We start from the raw sequence: 22,505 nt of genomic DNA, 5'->3' as shown, positions 1-22,505 counted from the left end.
CACTTAGCTGCTGTGGAATTCCTGTCAGGGTGATAAATGTTGGCTGCATGCTCATCTCAAGCTTTTTAAGAGGTTTATTAAGCGCTTCGTATACAGGCATATCTCACGAGCTCACTCCCAAAACGGCAACATTCATGTATGAGTTTGCTGTGTGAAAATAGGATTTGCTGTGTAGAAATATGATTTCTGAGTGTAGGCAAAGAAGCAAGAGGGCAATTCAACATACAGAGGATTACGACTGTTTGACTATTGAATTGGAAGCACAAAGACGGCGCTACACTGCACATAATGGAATAATATCTGGTCTACTCTCAAACTCATTCTATTATTGTGGGATTGTCCACTTGTGAATATTGATTACTTTTTCTTTCATCTCTAACAGGGGTTGCAAGGACCAAGGGTGAGTAATTATTCACCTCTGTAGCTTAATCATTATTCTCTGCACAGGCCTGTGGTCTGCTCAATACTAGAAGAAATGAATAAATTACTTCATCATCTTTTATAAAGGCCAAGTTCTAAATAATTTGAAGGATAATGTGGTGATGCAATTTTTCAGGGATTTCGTGGCCCCAGTGGACCACCTGGACCACCAGTAAGTTCTTCATTTTGTATGAATGATTTTCGTTTTATGTAATTCAGTCTAGATTTCAGTGTCTGAACACAGGAACAAAAAAAATCACAAAAGAGAATTGTGCTTGGTTAAAAGAGGTTCTCCAAACTTTTTCCAGAAATCAATGAGAGCTCATTTCAAAAGGAAAAAAAAGTGGAACACACTGATTGACTGACTGATTCACAGTGCACAGAGCAGACTAGTGTTTTGTCTCTACTGTGCATTCATAAAAGTTTAAAATGTACTGATGCAAACAAGTGTTTTCATAATTCAGATTCCAAAGTTACATTGAAAAAAAAAGTACTCGGCTGTGAGTGCACCATCTAGTCTGCTGGAAAGTCATTTGAAGAGGGAAAACTCATTTGTGCATGTACACCGTAATTAAACTGTGAGTATATCAAGTGTGTTATTTAGAGAATGATTTAACTACTTATACCTGCTTGTTATCCACTGTGATCTGATTCAAATAGATGTCAGCCAGGGGGTCTTCTTCTCCGCATTTGACATGCTTTATTTTGCTGTGCGTTCATGAGCGTTTCTGTTCTTATCTGCATATTGAATGAGAATGGCAGAACCCACCAATCAGGATTTACAGAATGGTTTTCTGAATACAAATACACTGACAAAAGTGCCAACAATAAAAACAGCAAATGTGTCAGTATACATGGTGCATATAATACAGGCTTTTCTCTTTGGTTTTCAGGGTCTTCCCAGTTCTGTCCTCTCACTTGTAAGTTTGTTTCTCTTTATTGTCAAGTCAGGGTTTTGGGAATGATGAAATGTTAGTACAAACTAAGAAGTAAAAATTACCATCATGTAAAGTATGCCATAAGAATGTCATAAAGAAGTGATAGTATGTTATGTAAAGTCATATAAATGTCAAAGTATAGTATGTCAAAAAATGTCATAGTATAGTATGTGGAAAAATTGTATGAAAAAAAAGTCATAGAAAGTTTTATGTCATAGAAATTTTTATGTCGAAAAATTTCACCAAAAAGAGTCAGATTATAGTATGTCGAAAAATTTCATGAAAAAAGTCATAGTATAGTATGTTGAAAAATTTTGTGGAAAAAAAGTCATAGTATAGTATGTTGAAAAAATGTCACAGTATAGTTTGTTGAAAGATTTCAGGAAAAAAAGTCCCAGTATAGTATGTCGAAAAATTTCATGAAAAAAATTCATAGTATAGTATGTTGAAATATTTCATGAAAAAAAGTAATTTTATAGCATGTCGAAAAATGTTATGAAAAAAAGTCATAGTATAGCATGTCGAAAAATTACATGAAAAAAGTCATAGTATAGTATGTCGAAAATTTTATGAAAAAAAGTAATTTTATAGCATGTTGAAAAATTTCAGGAAAAAAAGTCATAGTATGGTTTGTCGAAAAATGCCATGAAAAAAAGTCATAGTATAGTATGTCGAAAAATTTCAGGAAAAAAAGTAATTTTATAGCAGGTCAAAAAATTTCATGAAAAAGTCATTGTATAGTATGTCGAAAAATTTCATGAAAAAAAGTAATTTTATAGCATGTCGAAAAATTTCATGAAAAAAAGTAATTTTATAGCATGTCGAAAAATTTCATGAAAAAGTAATTTTATAGCATGTCGAAAAATTTCATGAAAAAAAGTCGTAGTATAGTATGTTGAAAAATTTCAGGAAAAAAAGTCCCAGTATAGTATGTCGAAAAATTTATGAAAAAAAGTCATAGTATAGTATGTCGAAAAATTTATGAAAAAAAGTCATAGTATAGTATGTCGAAAAATTTATGAAAAAAAGTAATTTTATAGCATGTCGAAAAATTTCATGAAAAAAATGTAATTTTATAGCATGTCGAAAAATGTTATGAAAAAAAGTCATAGTATAGCATGTCGAAAAATTACATGAAAAAAGTCATAGTATAGTATGTCGAAAATTTTATGAAAAAAAGTAATTTTATAGCATGTTGAAAAATTTCAGGAAAAAAAGTCATAGTATAGTATGTTGAAAAAATGGCATAGTATAGTTTGTCGAAAATTTCATGAAAAAAAGTAATTTTATAGCATGTTGAAAAATTTCAGGAAAAAAAGTCATAGTATGGTTTGTCGAAAAATGCCATGAAAAAAAGTCATAGTATAGTATGTCGAAAAATTTCAGGAAAAAAAGTAATTTTATAGCATGTCGAAAAATTTCATGAAAAAAAGTAATTTTATAGCATGTCGAAAAATTTCATGAAAAAGTAATTTTATAGCATGTCGAAAAATTTCATGAAAAAAAGTCATAGTATAGTATGTTGAAAAATTTCAGGAAAAAAAGTCTCAGTATAGTATGTCGAAAAATTTATGAAAAAAAGTCATAGTATAGTATGTTGAAAAATTTCATGAAAAAAAGTAATTTTATAGCATGTCGAAAAATTTCATGAAAAAAAGTAATTTTATAGTATGTCGAAAAATGCCATGAAAAAAAGTCATAGTATAGAATGTCGAAAAATTTCAGGAAAAAAAGTAATTTTATAGCAGGTCGAAAAATTTCATGAAAAAAAGTAATTTTATAGCATGTCGAAAAATTTATGAAAAAGTAATTTTATAGCATGTCGAAAAATTTCATGAAAAAAAGTCATAGTATAGTTTGTTGAAAAATTTCAGGAAAAAAAGTCCCAGTATAGTATGTCGAAAAACCTCATGAAAAAAAGTAATTTTATAGCATGTCGAAAAATTTATGAAAAAAAGTAATTTTATAGCATGTCGAAAAATTTCATGAAAAAAAGTAATTTTATAGTATGTCGAAAAATTTCATGAAAAAAGTAATTTTATAGCATGTCGAAAAATTTCATGAAAAAGTAATTTTATAGCATGTCGAAAAATTTCATGAAAAAAAGTCATAGTATGGAATGTCGAAAAATGTATGAAAAAAGGTCAATAGTATAGTATTTCAAAACATTTCATGAAAAAAAAGTAATTTTATAGGATGTCGAAAAATTTCATGAAAAAAATGTAATTTTATAGCATGTCGAAAAATTTCATGAAAAAAGTAATTTTATAGCATGTCGAAAAATTTCATGAAAAAGTAATTTTATAGCATGTCGAAAAATTTCATGAAAAAAGTAATTTTATAGCATGTCGAAAAATTTCATGAAAAAGTAATTTTATAGCATGTCGAAGAATTTCATGAAAAAAAGTCATAGTATAGTTTGTTGAAAAATTTCAGGAAAAAAAGTCCCAGTATAGTATGTCGAAAAATTTCAGGAAAAAAAGTCCCAGTATAGTATGTCGAAAAACTTCATGAAAAAAAGTAATTTTATAGCATGTCGAAAAATTTATGAAAAAAAGTCATGTCCAAAAATTTCATGAAAAAATTTCATGAAAAAAAGTCATAGTTTAGTATGTCGAAAATTTTATGAAAAAAAGTAATTTTATAGCATGTCGAAAAATTTCATGAAAAAAAGTAATTTTATAGCATGTCGAAAAAGTTCATGAAAAAAAGTCATTTTATAGCATGTCGAAAAATTTCATGAAAAAAAGTCATAGTATAGCATGTCGAAAAATGTATGAAAAAAAGTAATTTTATAGCATGTCGAAAAATTTCATGAAAAAAGTAATTTTTATAGCATGTCGAAAAATGTCATGAAAAAAAGTAATTTTATAGCATGTCGAAAAATTTCATGAAAAAAAGTCATAGTATAGTATGTCGAAAATTTTATGGAAAAAGTCAATAGTATAGTATTTCAAAACATTTCATGAAAAAAAAGTAATTTTATAGGATGTCGAAAAATTTCATGAAAAAAATGTAATTTTATAGCATGTCGAAAAATTTCATGAAAAAAGTAATTTTATAGCATGTCGAAAAATTTCATGAAAAAAAGTCATAATTTAGTATGTCGAAAATTTTATGAAAAAAGTAATTTTATAGCATGTCCAAAAATTTCATGAAAAAATTTCATAGTATAGCATGTCCAAAAATTTCATGAAAAAAAGTAATTTTATAGCATGTCGAAAAATTTCATGAAAAAAAGTCATAGTTTAGTATGTCGAAAATTTTATGAAAAAAAGTCATAGTTTAGTATGTCGAAAATTTTATGAAAAAAAGTAATTTTATAGCATGTCGAAAAATTTCATGAAAAAAAGTCATAGTTTAGTATGTCGAAAATTTTATGAAAAAAAGTAATTTTATAGCATGTCGAAAAATTTCATGAAAAAAGTCATTTTTATAGCATGTCGAAAAATGTCATGAAAAAAAGTAATTTTATAGCATGTCGAAAAAGTTCATGAAAAAAAGTAATTTTATAGCATGTCGAAAAATTTCATGAAAGAAAGTCATAGTATAGCATGTCGAAAAATTTATGAAAAAAAGTAATTTTATAGCATGTCGAAAAATTTCATGAAAAAAAGTCATAGTTTAGTATGTCGAAAATTTTATGAAAAAAAGTAATTTTATAGCATGTCGAAAAATTTCATGAAAAAAAGTAATTTTATAGCATGTCGAAAAATTTCATGAAAAAAAGTCATAGTATAGTATGTCGAAATTCTAAGAAAAAAAGTAATTTTATAGCATGTCGAAAAATGTATGAAAAAAGGTCATAGTATAGTATGTCGAAATTCTAAGAAAAAAAGTAATTTTATAGCATGTCGAAAAATTTCATGAAAAAAAGTCAATAGTATAGTATTTCAAAACATTTCATGAAAAAAAGTAATTTTATAGGATGTCGAAAAATTTCATGAAAAAAATGTAATTTTATAGCATGTCGAAAAATTTCATGAAAAAAGTAATTTTATAGCATGTCGAAAAATTTCATGAAAAAAAGTCATAGTTTAGTATGTCGAAAATTTTATGAAAAAAGTAATTTTATAGCATGTCGAAAATTTTATGAAAAAAAGTAATTTTATAGCATGTCGAAAAATTTCATGAAAAAAAGTAATTTTATAGCATGTCGAAAAAGTTCATGAAAAAAAGTAATTTTATAGCATGTCGAAAAATTTCATGAAAAAAAGTCATAATATAGCATGTCGAAAAATGTATGAAAAAAAGTAATTTTATAGCATGTCGAAAAATTTCATGAAAAAAGTAATTTTATAGCATGTCGAAAAATTTATGAAAAAGTAATTTTATAGCATGTCGAAAAATTTCATGAAAAAAAGTCATAGTATAGTTTGTTGAAAAATTTCAGGAAAAAAAGTCCCAGTATAGTATGTCGAAAAACCTCATGAAAAAAAGTAATTTTATAGCATGTCGAAAAATTTATGAAAAAAAGTAATTTTATAGTATGTCGAAAAATTTCATGAAAAAAGTAATTTTATAGCATGTCGAAAAATTTCATGAAAAAGTAATTTTATAGCATGTCGAAAAATTTCATGAAAAAAAGTCATAGTATGGAATGTCGAAAAATGTATGAAAAAAGGTCAATAGTATAGTATTTCAAAACATTTCATGAAAAAAAAGTAATTTTATTGGATGTCGAAAAATTTCATGAAAAAAATGTAATTTTATAGCATGTCGAAAAATTTCATGAAAAAAGTAATTTTATAGCATGTCGAAAAATTTCATGAAAAAGTAATTTTATAGCATGTCGAAGAATTTCATGAAAAAAAGTCATAGTATGGAATGTCGAAAAATGTATGAAAAAAAGTCATAGTATAGTTTGTTGAAAAATTTCAGGAAAAAAAGTCCCAGTATAGTATGTCGAAAAATTTCAGGAAAAAAAGTCCCAGTATAGTATGTCGAAAAACTTCATGAAAAAAAGTAATTTTATAGCATGTCGAAAAATTTATGAAAAAAAGTCATGTCCAAAAATTTCATGAAAAAATTTCATAGTATAGCATGTCCAAAAATTTATGAAAAAAAGTAATTTTATAGCATGTCGAAAAATTTCATGAAAAAAGTAATTTTTATAGCATGTCGAAAAATGTCATGAAAAAAAGTAATTTTATAGCATGTCGAAAAATTTCATGAAAAAAAGTCATAGTTTAGTATGTCGAAAATTTTATGAAAAAAAGTAATTTTATAGCATGTCGAAAAATTTCATGAAAAAAAGTAATTTTATAGCATGTCGAAAAAGTTCATGAAAAAAAGTCATTTTATAGCATGTCGAAAAATTTCATGAAAAAAAGTCATAGTATAGCATGTCGAAAAATGTATGAAAAAAAGTAATTTTATAGCATGTCGAAAAATTTCATGAAAAAAGTAATTTTTATAGCATGTCGAAAAATGTCATGAAAAAAAGTAATTTTATAGCATGTCGAAAAATTTCATGAAAAAAGTAATTTTATAGCATGTCGAAAAATTTCATGAAAAAGTAATTTTATAGCATGTCGAAGAATTTCATGAAAAAAAGTCATAGTATGGAATGTCGAAAAATGTATGAAAAAAAGTCATAGTATAGTTTGTTGAAAAATTTCAGGAAAAAAAGTCCCAGTATAGTATGTCGAAAAATTTCAGGAAAAAAACGTCCCAGTATAGTATGTCGAAAAACTTCATGAAAAAAAGTAATTTTATAGCATGTCGAAAAATTTATGAAAAAAAGTCATGTCCAAAAATTTCATGAAAAAATTTCATAGTATAGCATGTCGAAAAATTTATGAAAAAAAGTCATTTTATAGCATGTCGAAAAATTTCATGAAAAAAAGTAATTTTATAGCATGTCGAAAAAGTTCATGAAAAAAAGTCATTTTATAGCATGTCGAAAAATTTCATGAAAAAAAGTCATAGTATAGCATGTCGAAAAATGTATGAAAAAAAGTAATTTTATAGCATGTCGAAAAATTTCATGAAAAAAGTAATTTTTATAGCATGTCGAAAAATGTCATGAAAAAAAGTAATTTTATAGCATGTCGAAAAATTTCATGAAAAAAAGTCATAGTATAGTATGTCGAAAATTTTATGGAAAAAGTCAATAGTATAGTATTTCAAAACATTTCATGAAAAAAAGTAATTTTATAGGATGTCGAAAAATTTCATGAAAAAAATGTAATTTTATAGCATGTCGAAAAATTTCATGAAAAAAGTAATTTTATAGCATGTCGAAAAATTTCATGAAAAAAAGTCATAGTTTAGTATGTCGAAAATTTTATGAAAAAAGTAATTTTATAGCATGTCCAAAAATTTCATGAAAAAATTTCATAGTATAGCATGTCGAAAAATTTCATGAAAAAAAGTCATAGTTTAGTATGTCGAAAATTTTATGAAAAAAAGTAATTTTATAGCATGTCGAAAAATTTCATGAAAAAAGTCATTTTTATAGCATGTCGAAAAATGTCATGAAAAAAAGTAATTTTATAGCATGTCGAAAAAGTTCATGAAAAAAAGTCATTTTATAGCATGTCGAAAAATTTCATGAAAGAAAGTCATAGTATAGCATGTCGAAAAATTTATGAAAAAAAGTAATTTTATAGCATGTCGAAAAATTTCATGAAAAAAAGTCATAGTTTAGTATGTCGAAAATTTTATGAAAAAAAGTAATTTTATAGCATGTCGAAAAATTTCATGAAAAAGTAATTTTATAGCATGTCGAAAAATTTCATGAAAAAAAGTCATAGTATGGAATGTCGAAAAATGTATGAAAAAAGGTCATGTCCAAAAATTTCATGAAAAAATTTCATAGTATAGCATGTCGAAAAATTTCATGAAAAAAAGTAATTTTATAGCATGTCGAAAAATTTCATGAAAAAAAGTCATAGTATGGAATGTCGAAAAATGTATGAAAAAAGGTCATAGTATAGTATGTCGAAATTCTAAGAATAAAAGTAATTTTATAGCATGTCGAAAAATTTCATGAAAAAAAGTCAATAGTATAGTATTTCAAAACATTTCATGAAAAAAAGTAATTTTATAGGATGTGAAAAATTTCATGAAAAAAATGTAATTTTATAGCATGTCGAAAAATTTCATGAAAAAAGTAATTTTATAGCATGTCGAAAAATTTCATGAAAAAAGTAATTTTATAGCATGTCGAAAAATTTCATGAAAAAAAGTCATAGTTTAGTATGTCGAAAATTTTATGAAAACAGTAATTTTATAGCTAGTCGAAAAATTTCATGAAAAAAAGTAATTTTATAGCATGTCGAAAAAGTTCATGAAAAAAAGTAATTTTATAGCATGTCGAAAAATTTCATGAAAAAAAGTCATAATATAGCATGTCGAAAAATGTATGAAAAAAAGTAATTTTATAGCATGTCGAAAAATTTCATGAAAAAAGTAATTTTTATAGCATGTCGAAAAATGTCATGAAAAAAAGTAATTTTATAGCATGTCGAAAAATTTATGAAAAAAAGTAATTTTATAGCATGTCGAAAAATTTCATGAAAAAAAGTCATAGTTTAGTATGTCGAAAATTTTATGAAAAAAAGTAATTTTATAGCATGTCGAAAAATTTCATGAAAAAAAGTAATTTTATAGCATGTCGAAAAATTTCATGAAAAAAAGTAATTTTATAGCATGTCGAAAAATTTCATGAAAAAAAGTCATAGTATAGCATGCCGGAAATTTCACCAAAAAGAATCATGGTATAGTATGTTGAAAAATTTCACAAAAAAAGAGTCATAGTATAGAATGCCGATAAGTCATAAAAGTCATAGAATAGTACGCCGAAGAATTTCATGAAAAAAGTCAGTATAGTATTCCGAAAAAAGTAGAAACATAAAATCATAATATAGTATGTCGGAAAATTTCATGAAAGAAGTCATAGTATAATATGTCAAAACAAGTCATAAAAAGTCTCAGTATAAAATGCTGAACTATTTCATGAAAAAGGTCATATTATAGTTTGTCGAAAAATGTAAAAAAAAAAAAAGTCCTAGTATAGTATGTGGAAAAATATGAAAAATGTCATAGTATGGTGTGTCGAAAAATGTCTTTTAAAAAGTCATGGTATAGTATGCTGAAAGTCATAAGTCAAAGTATAGTATGTAGAAAATATGAAAAAAAGTCATTGTATAGTATGTTGAAAAATAACATGGAAAAGAAGTCATAGTATAGTATGTCATAAAGTCATAAAAATGTCTTAGTATAGTATATCATAAAACGGCATGGTTGTGGTTACTTTATTGCCTTGCTGTTTTCTTTGCTAGAGAAATGAGGCTCTTGGTGCCGCCTTTCAAGTCATCATCGATTCCCATGCTGCAATGAGGCCAGAGGTTAGTTTTGAGGGAAACTTTGCTCATTGCAAGGAATCACTGTTGATCGCTGGGCCCCTCATGGGTATTATTAATCTGAATGAGTCTGTATAAACTTTAACCATTTAAAGATCCAACTAAAGTCTGCCAAAAACATAATCTGATCTAATAAAAGATAAACATGTATAGAAATTACATTTCAGTCATGCCAACATTTATGTCTGAAGCAGAACTATCAGAGCATGGACCCACCCATGTTAGACCAGGGCACAGAGATCTTCAAGACCTTACAGCATCTCAGCACCCTGATCCAGAGTCTTAAGAACCCGCTGGGAACCCGTGACAACCCTGCACGGATCTGCCGAGACCTGTACAACTGTGAACAGAGGATGCACGATGGTGAGGAGACATTTGAACTACCTAGTCATGTCTGTGCACATATCCAGTCTGTTCTTGTTAAATAAGAGCTGTTTCCTCCTCTGCTGCTGCTCTTTGGCAGGCACTTACTGGATCGACCCAAACCTCGGCTGCGCTGCTGACACTATTGAGGTGATGTGCAACTTCACTAGTGGAGGACAGACTTGCCTGAAGCCGATCACAGTATCCAAGGTTCGGATCACTTCTTTATTGAGCTATTTGCTTCAGCTAGACAAAACACCCAGTGAAACGTAAATCCATAACTTAGATTGAAAATAAAACAATTGTGGGAGCTTTTTATGCATACAGTGGATGAATATCAAATGCGTGATTGCTTGTGTGCATGTAGAGAAAGTTATCAAATAGAAAAGCTTAGTTAGATGTTGATCATGGTATAAATTAAGCTGCACAGCTGTTTATTTCCTGGCTCTCTACTATAAACTGTAGCTCTTATTTGATGCATATTCTTGCCATATGTCTTCCCATTTAGGCCTGTTGGCCAAGTCACTATCAAAGGCTGGCAAGTAAAACTCTAGGATCTTAATCTCTCCTTTTATTCTTTTGTTTTGGAGTTATACATAAGCCATAGCATATTGCAATTAAACATCACAGTGCATAAGAACACAAATACAGTAAGACTCAATGCCTGCATAAACTGTAAATGAAATAATGGGGACAGACAATCATACTTCAAAGTAGGGCTGTCAAAGTTAACGCAAAATCCTTTTAACGCCACTAATTTCATTAACACATTAACGCAATCGATCTGTCCGAGGCTGTAGTGGGCTGTTTTAAAGCTAGAGTGAGGATACTGGCATCATATGAAACTAAAACACCTAAGGAATCCATTGGTAGCCAACCAATTTATTTTCTAAATTATGATTATTTGTGAAACATAAATTCTTGCTTTATAGTTGGAGATGGGAGTGGGTCGTATCCAGATGAACTTCATCCACCTTTTGAGCACCGAGGCCGTGCAGCACATCACCATTCACTGCCTCAACACACCTGTGTGGGCAGCAGGACCCTCCCTGCAACCTTCATCCAGGGCTGTGAGCTTCAAGGCCTGGACGGGGGAGAAGATTCAGGCAGGCGACCTCCTGGAGCCGCTCATACCCCGGGACGACTGTTGGGTAAGCACTGCTGCCTTTCTGGCATGGATTCAAAGTAGAATAGCAGCGTATCTTTGTGTGCTACCACCACCCGTAGTTCAGTGGAATAGTGTGAAACCGTTGGCAGGAATGTGTATCGTGTCATCCGATAAGTACACAAAAAGTTATGTAAAAACAACAAGTTATGTTATTTACGGGGAGTTACCTGCTGTAACTATTTCTTGTCCAAGCGTAAAAATTCATCAAACAAACGTGATACAAAATTTTATTTTTGGGTTAAAAGGCAGATTTTTAAACTTTGGACTGAACCAGGCTAGCGGTTTTCTCTGCTTCTTGTCTTTATGCAGAGCTTAGCTAATCAGCCATGTAGATAGATGTCTCAAAACCTAGACAAATAAAACAAAAACAGTTTCTAATATTTCTACCTCCAACTCAATACAGTGTAGATGAATGGAATTTAGTTCAACATGCACACAGCAGTGTCCCTGTTACTTTGACTAATCCACAGAACTCAAGGTCAACGTTTTTGGTAGACAGTAGTTAAAAAAAAAAGTTCATTATTTTTAGCATCAAAAATAAAATTCCATATTCACCTCCATTGTAATGTGTGTGGAGGCAGACATCTCAAAACCTGCGCCAAAACTCTGAACTATCTAACGCAAACCTTCACTTTCAGATCAAAGATGGCCGCTGGCATCAGACCCACTTCATCTTCCAGACCCAGGACCCAAACTTACTCCCCATCGTGGACGTGTACAACCTGCCGACCGCAGACCCCGGCGCACGCTATCACCTCGAGGTCGGACCCGTGTGCTTCTTATAGGGGGCCCTGAGGAGGGGCCGAGAATGCTCCTCAAAGGAGCGACTGCATGGAGGAGGGTGGACGGAGGGGAGACTAACGCTTCTGTGGTTTCCACAACAACGGACCTCCATTTTTCTCTCCGCAAAATATGCTTGGACTGCAGAACCAGGAGGGGGCGCCAGAGAGAGAAGGCCCCGTTGAGAATGCAGAGACTTCTAGCACTAATCAGCCTATGGAAAATAATAATAAGCTTCTTTTTTTCAGAGACTTGTTTTGTGTGATACAAGACCTGAATGCCCCTTTTTGGAAGGAAGTATTATGATCTCTCGGACCATGTTGTATCATATTTTCTTCGCGGCCTGATACCCTGATAACCTAGAACGTTTTTAAAAAGTGATCTGTACAGAAATATGGAACAGTTACATCTGCAATTGAAATAATTTGTATTTTAATGTTTAAGTATTATTTATACATGTATATGTACTGTATATTGTAATATAAAGTGCAATAGTTATTGTTCCACAGCCTTTAGGCATATACAGTTTCAACATCATATCACTCATTCAGGTATACGGTGTGCCTCAGACACACAGGCGCGCTGTCTCCAGGTAAGTCTTTTTGAACCGACTGTCTAGTGCTGAGAGGCCCCGTGTTTTTATACAGATATCCGTACACAAACAACTGCTGTGTGGTGCTGTCCGTGTTAAAATGGATCCCAGCTTTTCACAGTGTGAACCCGAGAAAAGTGTGTCAAGATGCTACCTCGTACTGCACCTCTCATCTCGCAGACAAAAACAAGATGTTACCGGATATAATCTGGGATGACACGGAGGCGACACCTGGTGCTGCAACGGTTGACACTCGTATGATAAACTCTTGTCAGCTTCTCAGCAAAGCTACGTCTGCGCTTTTTTACCAAAAAAAGGGAAGGTTGTAAAAAAATATACACGCAGGCCAAATTCATTAAATTATATTTTCAAGGTTTCAAGTATTTTAAACGTTTTCAATATTCTTTGTACTGTCTGACACTATAAGTTAAGTTTTTGTATCTGTCAAAATGTCTATAAGTATGCAACCTTTATTATCTACGTTGGATTCTATTTAAATTTTATTTAAATTCTGATTAGCTTTCCAGTTCAAAACCAGGCATCAACGTCATATTTTTAGGAGCTTTAAGGATTCTACAGTCTGTTTTTTTATTCTAATTAAATCGTCCTAGACAATCAACTGTATTTACTGTTTATGCATTCGTCACTCAAAGGTGCAGCGATGGCGGTTGGTCCGGCCAATCTATAAACTCAGAGGATTTCTTACAACACACAACACTACCACAGTACATGAGCTAACAGTGTTTGGTCTGTACAGACATTTTATGCTGCGTGAATGAAGTCAAACGACTTAACAGGTAATTCAATAAAAGTCTGAAACATATGTTGATAAGCAGCTTTCAGTTCTTTTTCATCAAATGTCATAGCGAAATAGAGGAAACAAATGCATTTAAACTGCCTACTTGAGGCGGCGTGTTTTTAGCTTCCTTCTATTGATTTCACACTGTCAAATCCTGACAGCTACCAACATTGTAAACATGGGAGAAAAATTGTATCCTTGAGGTAATGTTTGTTTTTCTAACAACTGATCGGTTTTAGTTAGCTACAGGGGGGGATTCCTGATACAAAAACACAGGCACACTTAGAGTTTAAAAGAACTTTATTGGCAGACTGCTGTATCTTAACATACATGATCTCAAAATGGGCACATTGCATTGCGGCCCCCGTCGATGGGTAGGTTGATTCCGGTGATGAAGCTGGCGGCGTCGGACGCCAGGAAGGCGATGCTCTGGGCCACTTCCTCCACCTCGCCGGGTCGACCGAGGGCGTGAATCTGCTGACTATTTACTAGAAACTGGTGGTGAGAAAGATCGACAGACACAAAGTGTTACTCTGATATATCGCTGACTGGCTTACACTATTGTCTTCTGTGCTATCAGATGCCAGGATGAAGGAATACATCTGTTTTAGTCAGTGCTGGAAGTGGAAAAAAGTAAGAGCCAGTACTCTCTTATTCACATGTTGGCGTGTGTGTCGGCCGGTATCCGCAATCGCATGTGACTTATTCCTATTTATTTATTCTTCCTTTAAAGATGTTATACTGTCTCGTTTTATTGCTATATTATTATACTTGTGTTATGCATCTTCTATATTAGGCCTATAATACTCTAACAATATTCAAACTGGAACATTATAGGGTTAAGGTGGTGTGTTTAGTGTTAATAGTTAAAGTGCTTTCCTGTGTTATTTGTAGCCTATAGTCGGTATCATTCAGGTTTTAGGAGCAGTGTCTCAGTCAGGATGATCCTACATATTATACAGAGACACATTCTGAATTTCGATAGTGAATAAAAGATACTAGATATTGGGTTTAAGATCCTCTCCCAAGAAAATGTGAAGCTTTGTGACTTAAAACTATGCAATTTTACATCATTTTTGACCATTATTATGACTAATTAAATTATTATTTTATTATCTACACATATCACAGCTTTCGTCTGAGCATTTAATTCTTCTGGAAATGTTTGCCCTAAAAGAGCAGATTCATAAAAATTGTAAATAATGTTTCATTAATTATATTTGTTCTCAAATTAAAAAGGTTCTGACAAACAGTTCACTAATTATTTTACCAAAACGACGTAAACATTGTATTATAGCACCCTGGTTCTCATCCCTCCTCCCCTGTGCTATGCTTCGGCTCGTCCAGATATTCTCCACATAGTTTTATGTTCATACGGCTTATGGTAACATGCAGTCTTGACATGGTGTGTTACCTGGGCATACTGGTCCTCATCTAGTCCTGCTCTCTTGTGGACATCTGTGATGATCACACCAGGGCTGAAGAGATGCAGCAGGAGCAATGATACAACATATGGGGCATTACAAATTTAATTTCCAACAGAAACAACTGACATCAATGCTTCATAAATCAGGAATTCATAGGACATGTGTTAACTATATAATGTACTGTATATATCCAAATATGAAGGAGGTCAATAAATTTAATTCAAACACTTACCAGACAGAGTTCACTCTGACTTGCTTTGGTGCCAGCTCTGAAATAAAAAGGAGTCATGTTATTTATATTGTGAAGTTTTACAAAGCTGAAGATACAGTAGAAGGAGAAAGATGGCTCACTCACCAAGTGCTGTACAACGTGTGAACTGATCAACGGCGGCCTTGGACATGCAATAGGCCAGCACACCAGGGAACTACAGAGAGAAAACGGTGTGTCACAACTCTTAAAAGGCATGTAGTGGGTTTAGTTTTAAACATGTGGCCAGCTGTGTGATACCCACTGATCTCTGTCCATTGATACTGGACACATTGACGATGGAGCCTTTGGTCTTGATCAGGTGGGGCACACAGAGTTGAGTCAGGTGGTAAACGGTTCTGGAATATGAAGCAAAAGTTTTTAAGACTTCTTAAAACCCATTTTTATAGCTTATATGCGAGGTCTTCTTTTTTTATCGTCTTTTTATTGTTTTGTTTTTATCGCTTTTATTGCTTTTTTCTTTGTATTTATTTAATTTATATGTTTTTTTATTGTTTTTATCTACTGTTTAATATGTGTTTAAATTTGACCTTAATTTGCTTTTTGTTGGCCTCACTGTTTGGCTTTCTGTTGTTTTAATGCTTTGTATCCTGCTTTTGCTTTGCTTTATCTGTCAAAGCACTTTGTAAACTCTGTTTTAAAAAAAGGTGCTATATAAATAAAGTTATTATTATACACATATAGTGTATCCATACAGTGTTAAAAAAAGCCATATCTAGATTAAGTCAAGCATGTATACACATACTGTGCATACAGTGAGAGTCACAGAAAACAGCAAATACCTGTATGACTTTTTTTAATAAAATGCTCTTTTCCTAAATTTCCATCAAATTACCTCCATTTATTTTCCACTCAAAACATTTTTTTTTTTTTATTTTGTCCAAATAATATTGAAATTTCAGGGTTTTTTCAGGTGCTATAACTTAAAAAAAATATTCCATCTATCCCAAATCCTTTTTGATAAACATCCATACATCACTTTAGCCAACTTCCAGTCGAACGCTACATTTAAGAGCCATCTCATCTGACATATCCAGCTACACTCTGCACTACTGTTGACTCAGCACTAACTTGTCTCTATAATGATATGACGTTAGGTGTCTGGACTCCTACCTGACATTCATGTTCATGATCTTGTCATACTGAGCCAGGTCTGCGGTCTCTATGCTGCCCATGGCCAGAATCCCAGCGTTGTTAACGAGGACATCCAGCCGGCCGAAGTGAGCGATGGTTTGCTCCACGATCTTCTTCACCGTCTCCTCATCAGTCAGGTCTCCAGGAACAAGCAGAGGCTAATAAAACACACACAGACACTCAATGGTTTCATGTTCTGACTTTAAAGGCATTTTTTTGCACAGGTTTCAAAAACGTATTCACACAATACTGAACAAATCATTTTGTTAAAGGCAGTAATGTTTGGATGATAAAGTACAGTAAGATTGTTTGCATGTTTTGAAATGTAATTGTATGCATCCTTTAAAGAGGGGTGGTGATCAGGACAGACTTCTACTTCTACAGAGGGAAGCACAGTGGATTCACACATTACAAACTGAGTCCCAAGGGGTTGAATGAAGAACTGCTGTTGGGTTGCTTCTCATAATTTATTCTAATATTCTATCGGGATCACCCACTTTATTTAGATTGTGTAGATTAATTTATTCTTGTAATTTATTCATAATATTCTGTCTATGATATTATATTGGGATTGCCCTAAAAATACAGGGTAGAGGGCAGAGGGTAAATACAGGTATATTCAGGCAGCCAGTATGAGGACAATAAAAGTTGTTTTGAACATTATAGCGTATAAACATGTTCTAGTAGAAACACAAAATACAAGTATGAACCTGAAAATGAGCACGACATGGGACCTTTAATCATATATAACAACCAAAATCTTTTCAGATGGAGGTCCCTGCCATTTTGACTTATTTTCCCCCTGACAACTTAATATGAGGCTCTAGAGATTGTAAGTTTACGTAGTTATACAAACAGGATGCCACGCCAAACTCCATTCAAAAAACACATTAAAGATGTAGAACCTTAATAACTCTTCATATTCAAACGTCTCCTGGTCCACGAAGAACCACATTCAACGACAACTTTGGCACAGTGTCAACGTGTTAAGATAAGATAAGAAAAGATAAGATAAGATAAGGTAAAATGAACCTGTATTACAGTTTTTCTTGATTGTTTACACACATTTTCTGAAAGCATGCCTCATACTCTCAGAACTCTACACACAAATCAAAAAACACACACACAATGGGCAAAACCCCTCAATTCTCCTGCAAAATGAAACTTTACATTCAAAACAATGTTATTTCTTCTCAAAATGGTATTTTGTTTTCAAATGACACACACAAACCATCATATGAATAGACATTTATAAGAACCAGTTGAACACTGATGTGCTCAATGTAAAACACTATGATGAATGGAAAACACTTCTTCTCCATTCATCATAATGACTTAGGCCTTTTTTTTGTTCAGTGTTACACTTACTACAGACAGTACATACAGAAGTGTGTTGTAAAATATTTTAGAATATTGTTTTTATACTCAGAACACACAAATACACGGTAACAAATATATTTTATTTTCCCCACAAAACCAATGTACACAGTGTACATCCCAACCAACACAAAGTTGCACATACAGTGGAAAAAAAAAAAACTATGCTGCATCCTCTCTTCTGTTTCGGTCTGGCCACAGCACCTCATCCACATCACAAGCAATGTTTTCCCTGGCCAAGCAGCGGGGGAAATATCGCTTAGCATGTCAAATCCAGCCATGAAAAGCATCAACTGATTGCTAATTGTAACACTGTGTGACAGGTGTTTGCCCATGTGATGAGTCAGTGTGCATAGTAGGGCAATTGACTTTATAATTTTGAATGACAGTGTGTTCCTTGTGAAAACGAGATTTTCTTCATGAAAATTGTGCCAAATGCAGAGAATTGTGTGTAGTGTTTTTGAAAAAAGTGTGTTTTAGAACTGCAATTTGAGTGTAAAGCAGGAATTGTGCTTGTAGTTTAGCAGAATTGGTTCAGGGGGTTGGTGCATGAGTTACATGTTGTGGTCATTGTGTGTCAAGTACCAGTATTTGTGTGTAAACAATTGAGAAAAACTGTAATCCCTGGGGGGAAATTCAGGTGTCAAAGCAGCAAAGCGCAGATACAGAGGTACAGGTGTAATAAAAAGATTATAAAACAATAACAAATAGAAATACAGAATATACATAGTGAATGAACATAAAGTGTACCGTCCATCAATAAAAAAAATGTAGTGTACAATAAATAGATGTAATATGTGCAGTCTATAAAATGGTATATGGGATGTAGTGTAAAGTTTAAAGTGCACCAGTGGTTAGGAGAGGTGGTTGCAGGTTGTGCAGATAGATGCAGATAGTCCAGATCAGGGGTGCCCAATACATGGCATTAAAAAAAAAAAAAAAAAAAAAAAAAAATTTTTTTTTTTTTTTAAATAGACGTCAGCCAACAAATTGCAACACTGTTTCACCTGAACTCATCTGGAGTGGAGGATGAGATTTTGACACTACAAGCTGACATTCAGCTTCAGTCCAGGGCTCATGGACAGTTCTGGAACTTCCTCACAGAGGAAAAGTACCTCAACATGAGGAAATGTGCTGCCTCCTTCACTGCATTATTCAGCTCCACTTATTTATGCGAGTCAGCCTTTTCCCACATGAAGATTATTAAGTCCAAATACCGTTCCACCTTGACTGATGATCATTTGGAAGTGTGCTTGAGGCTGGCTATCAGCAGCTACTGTCCGGACTATGCATCCCTGGCTGATTCCATTCAGTGCAAGTCATCAGAGTAAGGTAATGACAAAACATGTACAGAGTTATATTGTACAATATGGGTTCATGCAGTTATGCAAGGTACACCAACATATATTGTACATATAAAGAATACTCAATATATTTATAAATAAATATATGTTTTGCATTTTTATAGTAGGTAGATCATTTTGACTTGGTCATTTTATAAGTAGCTCGCATGCTGAAAAAGTGTGTGCAGATAGTCCAGTAGTGTACAGCTCAGTGTGAGAGTCAGTTACCTCAGCAGCTCCACAGTCGGTGCACTGTTTGGCTACTTTCTGGAGGTTTTCCACGTCTCGGCCGTTCAGAGCCAGCAGAGCTCCGAGTTTAGCGAACAGGATGCTGGTTCCTGCTCCGATACCTGAGCTGGCTCCTGTTACCAGAGCTACTTTACCTTTCAGGGAGGACACCTGGAGCACAACACGTGCAAACACAAATCACTGTATGCTTTTTATGATGATTAAATGAACTGTAATTTAGTTCTTTAAAGTAATGATACAAAGTAGACTTACTTTAAACGCATCGTCTGAAGCCATGCTTTCTGTGGGTAGAACAAGAGCACAGGGAGATCTGTGTCTGTTCAACAGGATCCACATTTAATTACTCAACTCCGCGTAGGACAAATCAAAAAGGTGGCACATCACTTCATATCCCTCCGCCAATCCTTAACCATCACTCATCCCACAAGCACGCAAGGTGCGCCAAACCATATAGCTCCATCTCTAACTTAAAGAGCAGAATACAACATGTACACTGTATAACATGTCTTTACAAAAATAAATCTAATCTTACATTCTTCCCCCTCTTCACATGAAATGTCCTCATTTCTGAGTTTAAGAAAAATAAATCTAGTCTTAAAACTGAAACAAAGAGGAGACAATCAGTACCTTGTAACTGCTGAGTGAATATGGAAACAATAACACATCAACAATAACACATCATATAACCAGATGAATGGAAATACCTATTCAATAACAATTCTGTTATGAATGCCTGACAAACTACCATATGTTATCAAAATACTAGACATTACACATATTGGCAACCATAATCACATATTTTGGACATGCCCCAAATTAAAAACATTTTGGGAAGAGGTATTTCGGGCACTCGAAGATGTATTCGACCAAAATTTCACCAAAGATCCAAAAATGGCACTGCTGGGAGCAATACCAGAAGGCATTAATGGAAGAGCCAAAAAATATCTCTTACAAATATTGCTTACAGCAGCAATTAAATGTATCACAATTATGTGGTTAAAACCTGAGCCCCCAACATACAATTTATGGATCGAGAAGGTATGGGAAATCTACCACATGGAACAAATAACCTATTCCATAAGACTCCAAAAAGACACATTTGTTAAAAGGTGGAGCCCTGCCAGGATTGTACTAGTGCGGTGATCTGAGTGTTCTTGTATATCCTGGATCATGCTTGTGTCTTTGTCTTCCTGACCCAGGTCACCTCTCTGGGCACGTGCACGCACTCATACAGCACACACCCATACAACACACTCCCCCTCCCTTACCTCCGACCCCTTACCACAGTTATCATCATTTAAATTTATGCATTTATTTACTTTACTTTACTTTATTTTAATTATTTGGATTGTCTTTTTTGTGTTCTCTCTTTCCCCCTTGTTTTAAGCTGTAAGATTTTGTGTTAAAACTATGAGACAGCTATCAAAATGAAAATACAGTGATATAGATTGTTATTATGATTATGTAAGTTGCTGTAACTGCAATAAAAATTAAGTTAAAAAAAAAAAAAAAAATACTAGACATTATAGATATACAAAAATCCTGCAATATTTGTACTTCCAAAACTGTGAAATATCTAAACCATTTAACCATAAAACACATGTAGCACATTTTGACATTTTAACAAACTTCATTAACATACAGGAAAGTAACTTTCTTTTTTTTTCACATTTGTTTCAGGTTTTCTTTTTTTTTTTTTTTTAGTACCTTTATTTGCTTCCTTTTGTTTTTGTCAAACACTGATTATCTGCAAATGTTGCTTGCAAACCCTCAATAATCAGGAAATAAATGTCTAGTGTCCCAATAAATGTTCACAATCAGTCCATATCTGTCATTTGTATAGGTAGCTGAGGCACAGGTAGGTTCACTGGCGCTGAAGATGTATCCCAAGTGGACCGATAAGGCTTCAATCGATCATAGTGAATTACTTTCGATCCAGCTTGAGGACGTTTCAAATCCAAGAGTTTGTATACAAGTCCCTCGTTATTTGACGAGACAACTTTGTATGGTCCAGTCCAGTTAAAAAAGCCTTCAGCATCTTGTCTTTTGTGAAATTTGATTGAAAACATTCATTATTGAACACCCAGAAAATGTTTTGAAGCAACAGTTTTATTTGGTACAAAACATTGACAATTTATTTACATAGCCTGTCAGGGGAAAAAAAGGATCAGAATCTGTAAGGCAGAGCTGTACAAAGTAGGGTGTGTTTTCTTTTTGTACTGAATTGTGAATGAACGAAGATAAGTAGAATAGCCTGTAATTACTCATTACAAAGGCTTTTTCACATCAAGATGGGTCTGAAGGGGATGCACACCATTTCTTAAAAAATAATAATCACACCTGGCTAGAAACTGGAGAGAGTATACCCCTGAATTTTGCTTCAAGATACAAAATCTGGCACTACTCCGTGGACAGTGACTAAGGTGTTAACATATTAAAATGCCATGCCAAATGTCATTTCAATTCTGGGTCATACTTATTAGAAAATGCTTGTATAAAAATGTGATTTTGTTAAGACAGTAGAGCTGACCCGAATGCTTCAAACCTTCGATCTTTGTCGTGGTAATCGAACTCCAAATCAGTATCCGAACGCTTAATTTTTTTTAACATATCTATTAATCATGTATATATTCCAAATAAGCCCATGGAATAAGGAATAATCCCACAACATTATTCGTTATTCATATTCAACATTGTTATAGTTATTCTCAGACAGATATCGCTGTTTATGTGTAGAGATGCATGTGTGTACAGTAGTGCGGCAGTGGCACTGTCCCGGGAACTGAAAGGGGGTAGATGGGGACAGACAGACAGAAGAACATGTCAGCCTGAAATATTTATGAAAAAAAGTCATAGTATAGTATGTCGAAAATTGTTAATGAAAAAAAGTAATTTTATAGCATGTCGAAATATTTCATGAAAAAAAGTCATAGTATAGTATGTCGAAAAATATTATGAAAAAAATCATGGTATAGCATGTCGGAAAATGTCATGAAAAAAAGTAATTTTTATAGTATGTCGAAAAATTTCATGAAAAAAAGTAATTTTTATAGTATGTCGAAAAATTTCATGAAAAAAAGTAATTTTTATAGTATGTCGAAAAATTTCATGAAAAAAAAGTAATTTTTATAGTATGTCGAAAAATTTCATGAAAAAAAAGTAATTTTATAGTATGTCGAAAAATTTCATGAAAAAAAGTAATTTTATAGCATGTCGAAAAATTTCATGAAAAAAAAGTAATTTTTATAGTATGTCGAAAAATTTCATGAAAAAAAGTA

The 22,505-nt window shown here is 32.5% G+C and overlaps 2 protein-coding genes across 3 annotated transcripts in view; one reads left to right on the top strand and one right to left on the bottom strand.

Moving 5' to 3' along the window:
- col27a1b (collagen, type XXVII, alpha 1b) overlaps nt 1-22,505 on the top strand; it is a 108,316-nt gene that overhangs the window by 78,396 nt on the left and 7,415 nt on the right. Inside the window, exons 54-61 of one of the 2 annotated variants that reach the window (XR_005207812.1) lie at nt 383-400; nt 557-592; nt 1,314-1,340; nt 9,647-9,712; nt 9,919-10,090; nt 10,191-10,300; nt 11,023-11,241; nt 11,897-13,283. Coding sequence is in view for 1 of the 2 variants with exons in the window: in XM_037777094.1 (XP_037633022.1) it covers nt 383-400; nt 557-592; nt 1,314-1,340; nt 9,647-9,712; nt 9,922-10,090; nt 10,191-10,300; nt 11,023-11,241; nt 11,897-12,043 (792 nt within the window). In the remaining variant the exon portion in view is untranslated. Of the gene's footprint in view, nt 1-382; nt 401-556; nt 593-1,313; nt 1,341-9,646; nt 9,713-9,918; nt 10,091-10,190; nt 10,301-11,022; nt 11,242-11,896; nt 13,284-22,505 lie in introns of those variants that run through there. The other variant, XM_037777094.1, reaches the window with a different exon arrangement.
- LOC119492571 (3-oxoacyl-[acyl-carrier-protein] reductase FabG-like) lies at nt 13,456-19,504 on the bottom strand. Its single transcript, XM_037777096.1, has 8 exons — nt 19,480-19,504; nt 19,207-19,377; nt 16,238-16,416; nt 15,369-15,462; nt 15,212-15,281; nt 15,089-15,125; nt 14,844-14,907; nt 13,456-13,924 (listed from the first exon to the last, which is right to left on the bottom strand). Exons 1-8 carry the CDS (start codon nt 19,501-19,503, stop codon nt 13,766-13,768), a joined length of 798 nt encoding a protein of 265 aa, XP_037633024.1. The 5' UTR covers nt 19,504; the 3' UTR covers nt 13,456-13,765.

This window comes from Sebastes umbrosus, chromosome 8 (genome assembly GCF_015220745.1).
Source record: "Sebastes umbrosus isolate fSebUmb1 chromosome 8, fSebUmb1.pri, whole genome shotgun sequence".
NCBI classification, from domain to species: Eukaryota; Metazoa; Chordata; class Actinopteri; order Perciformes; family Sebastidae; genus Sebastes; species Sebastes umbrosus.
This window is presented reverse-complemented; position numbering and strand designations above follow the sequence as displayed.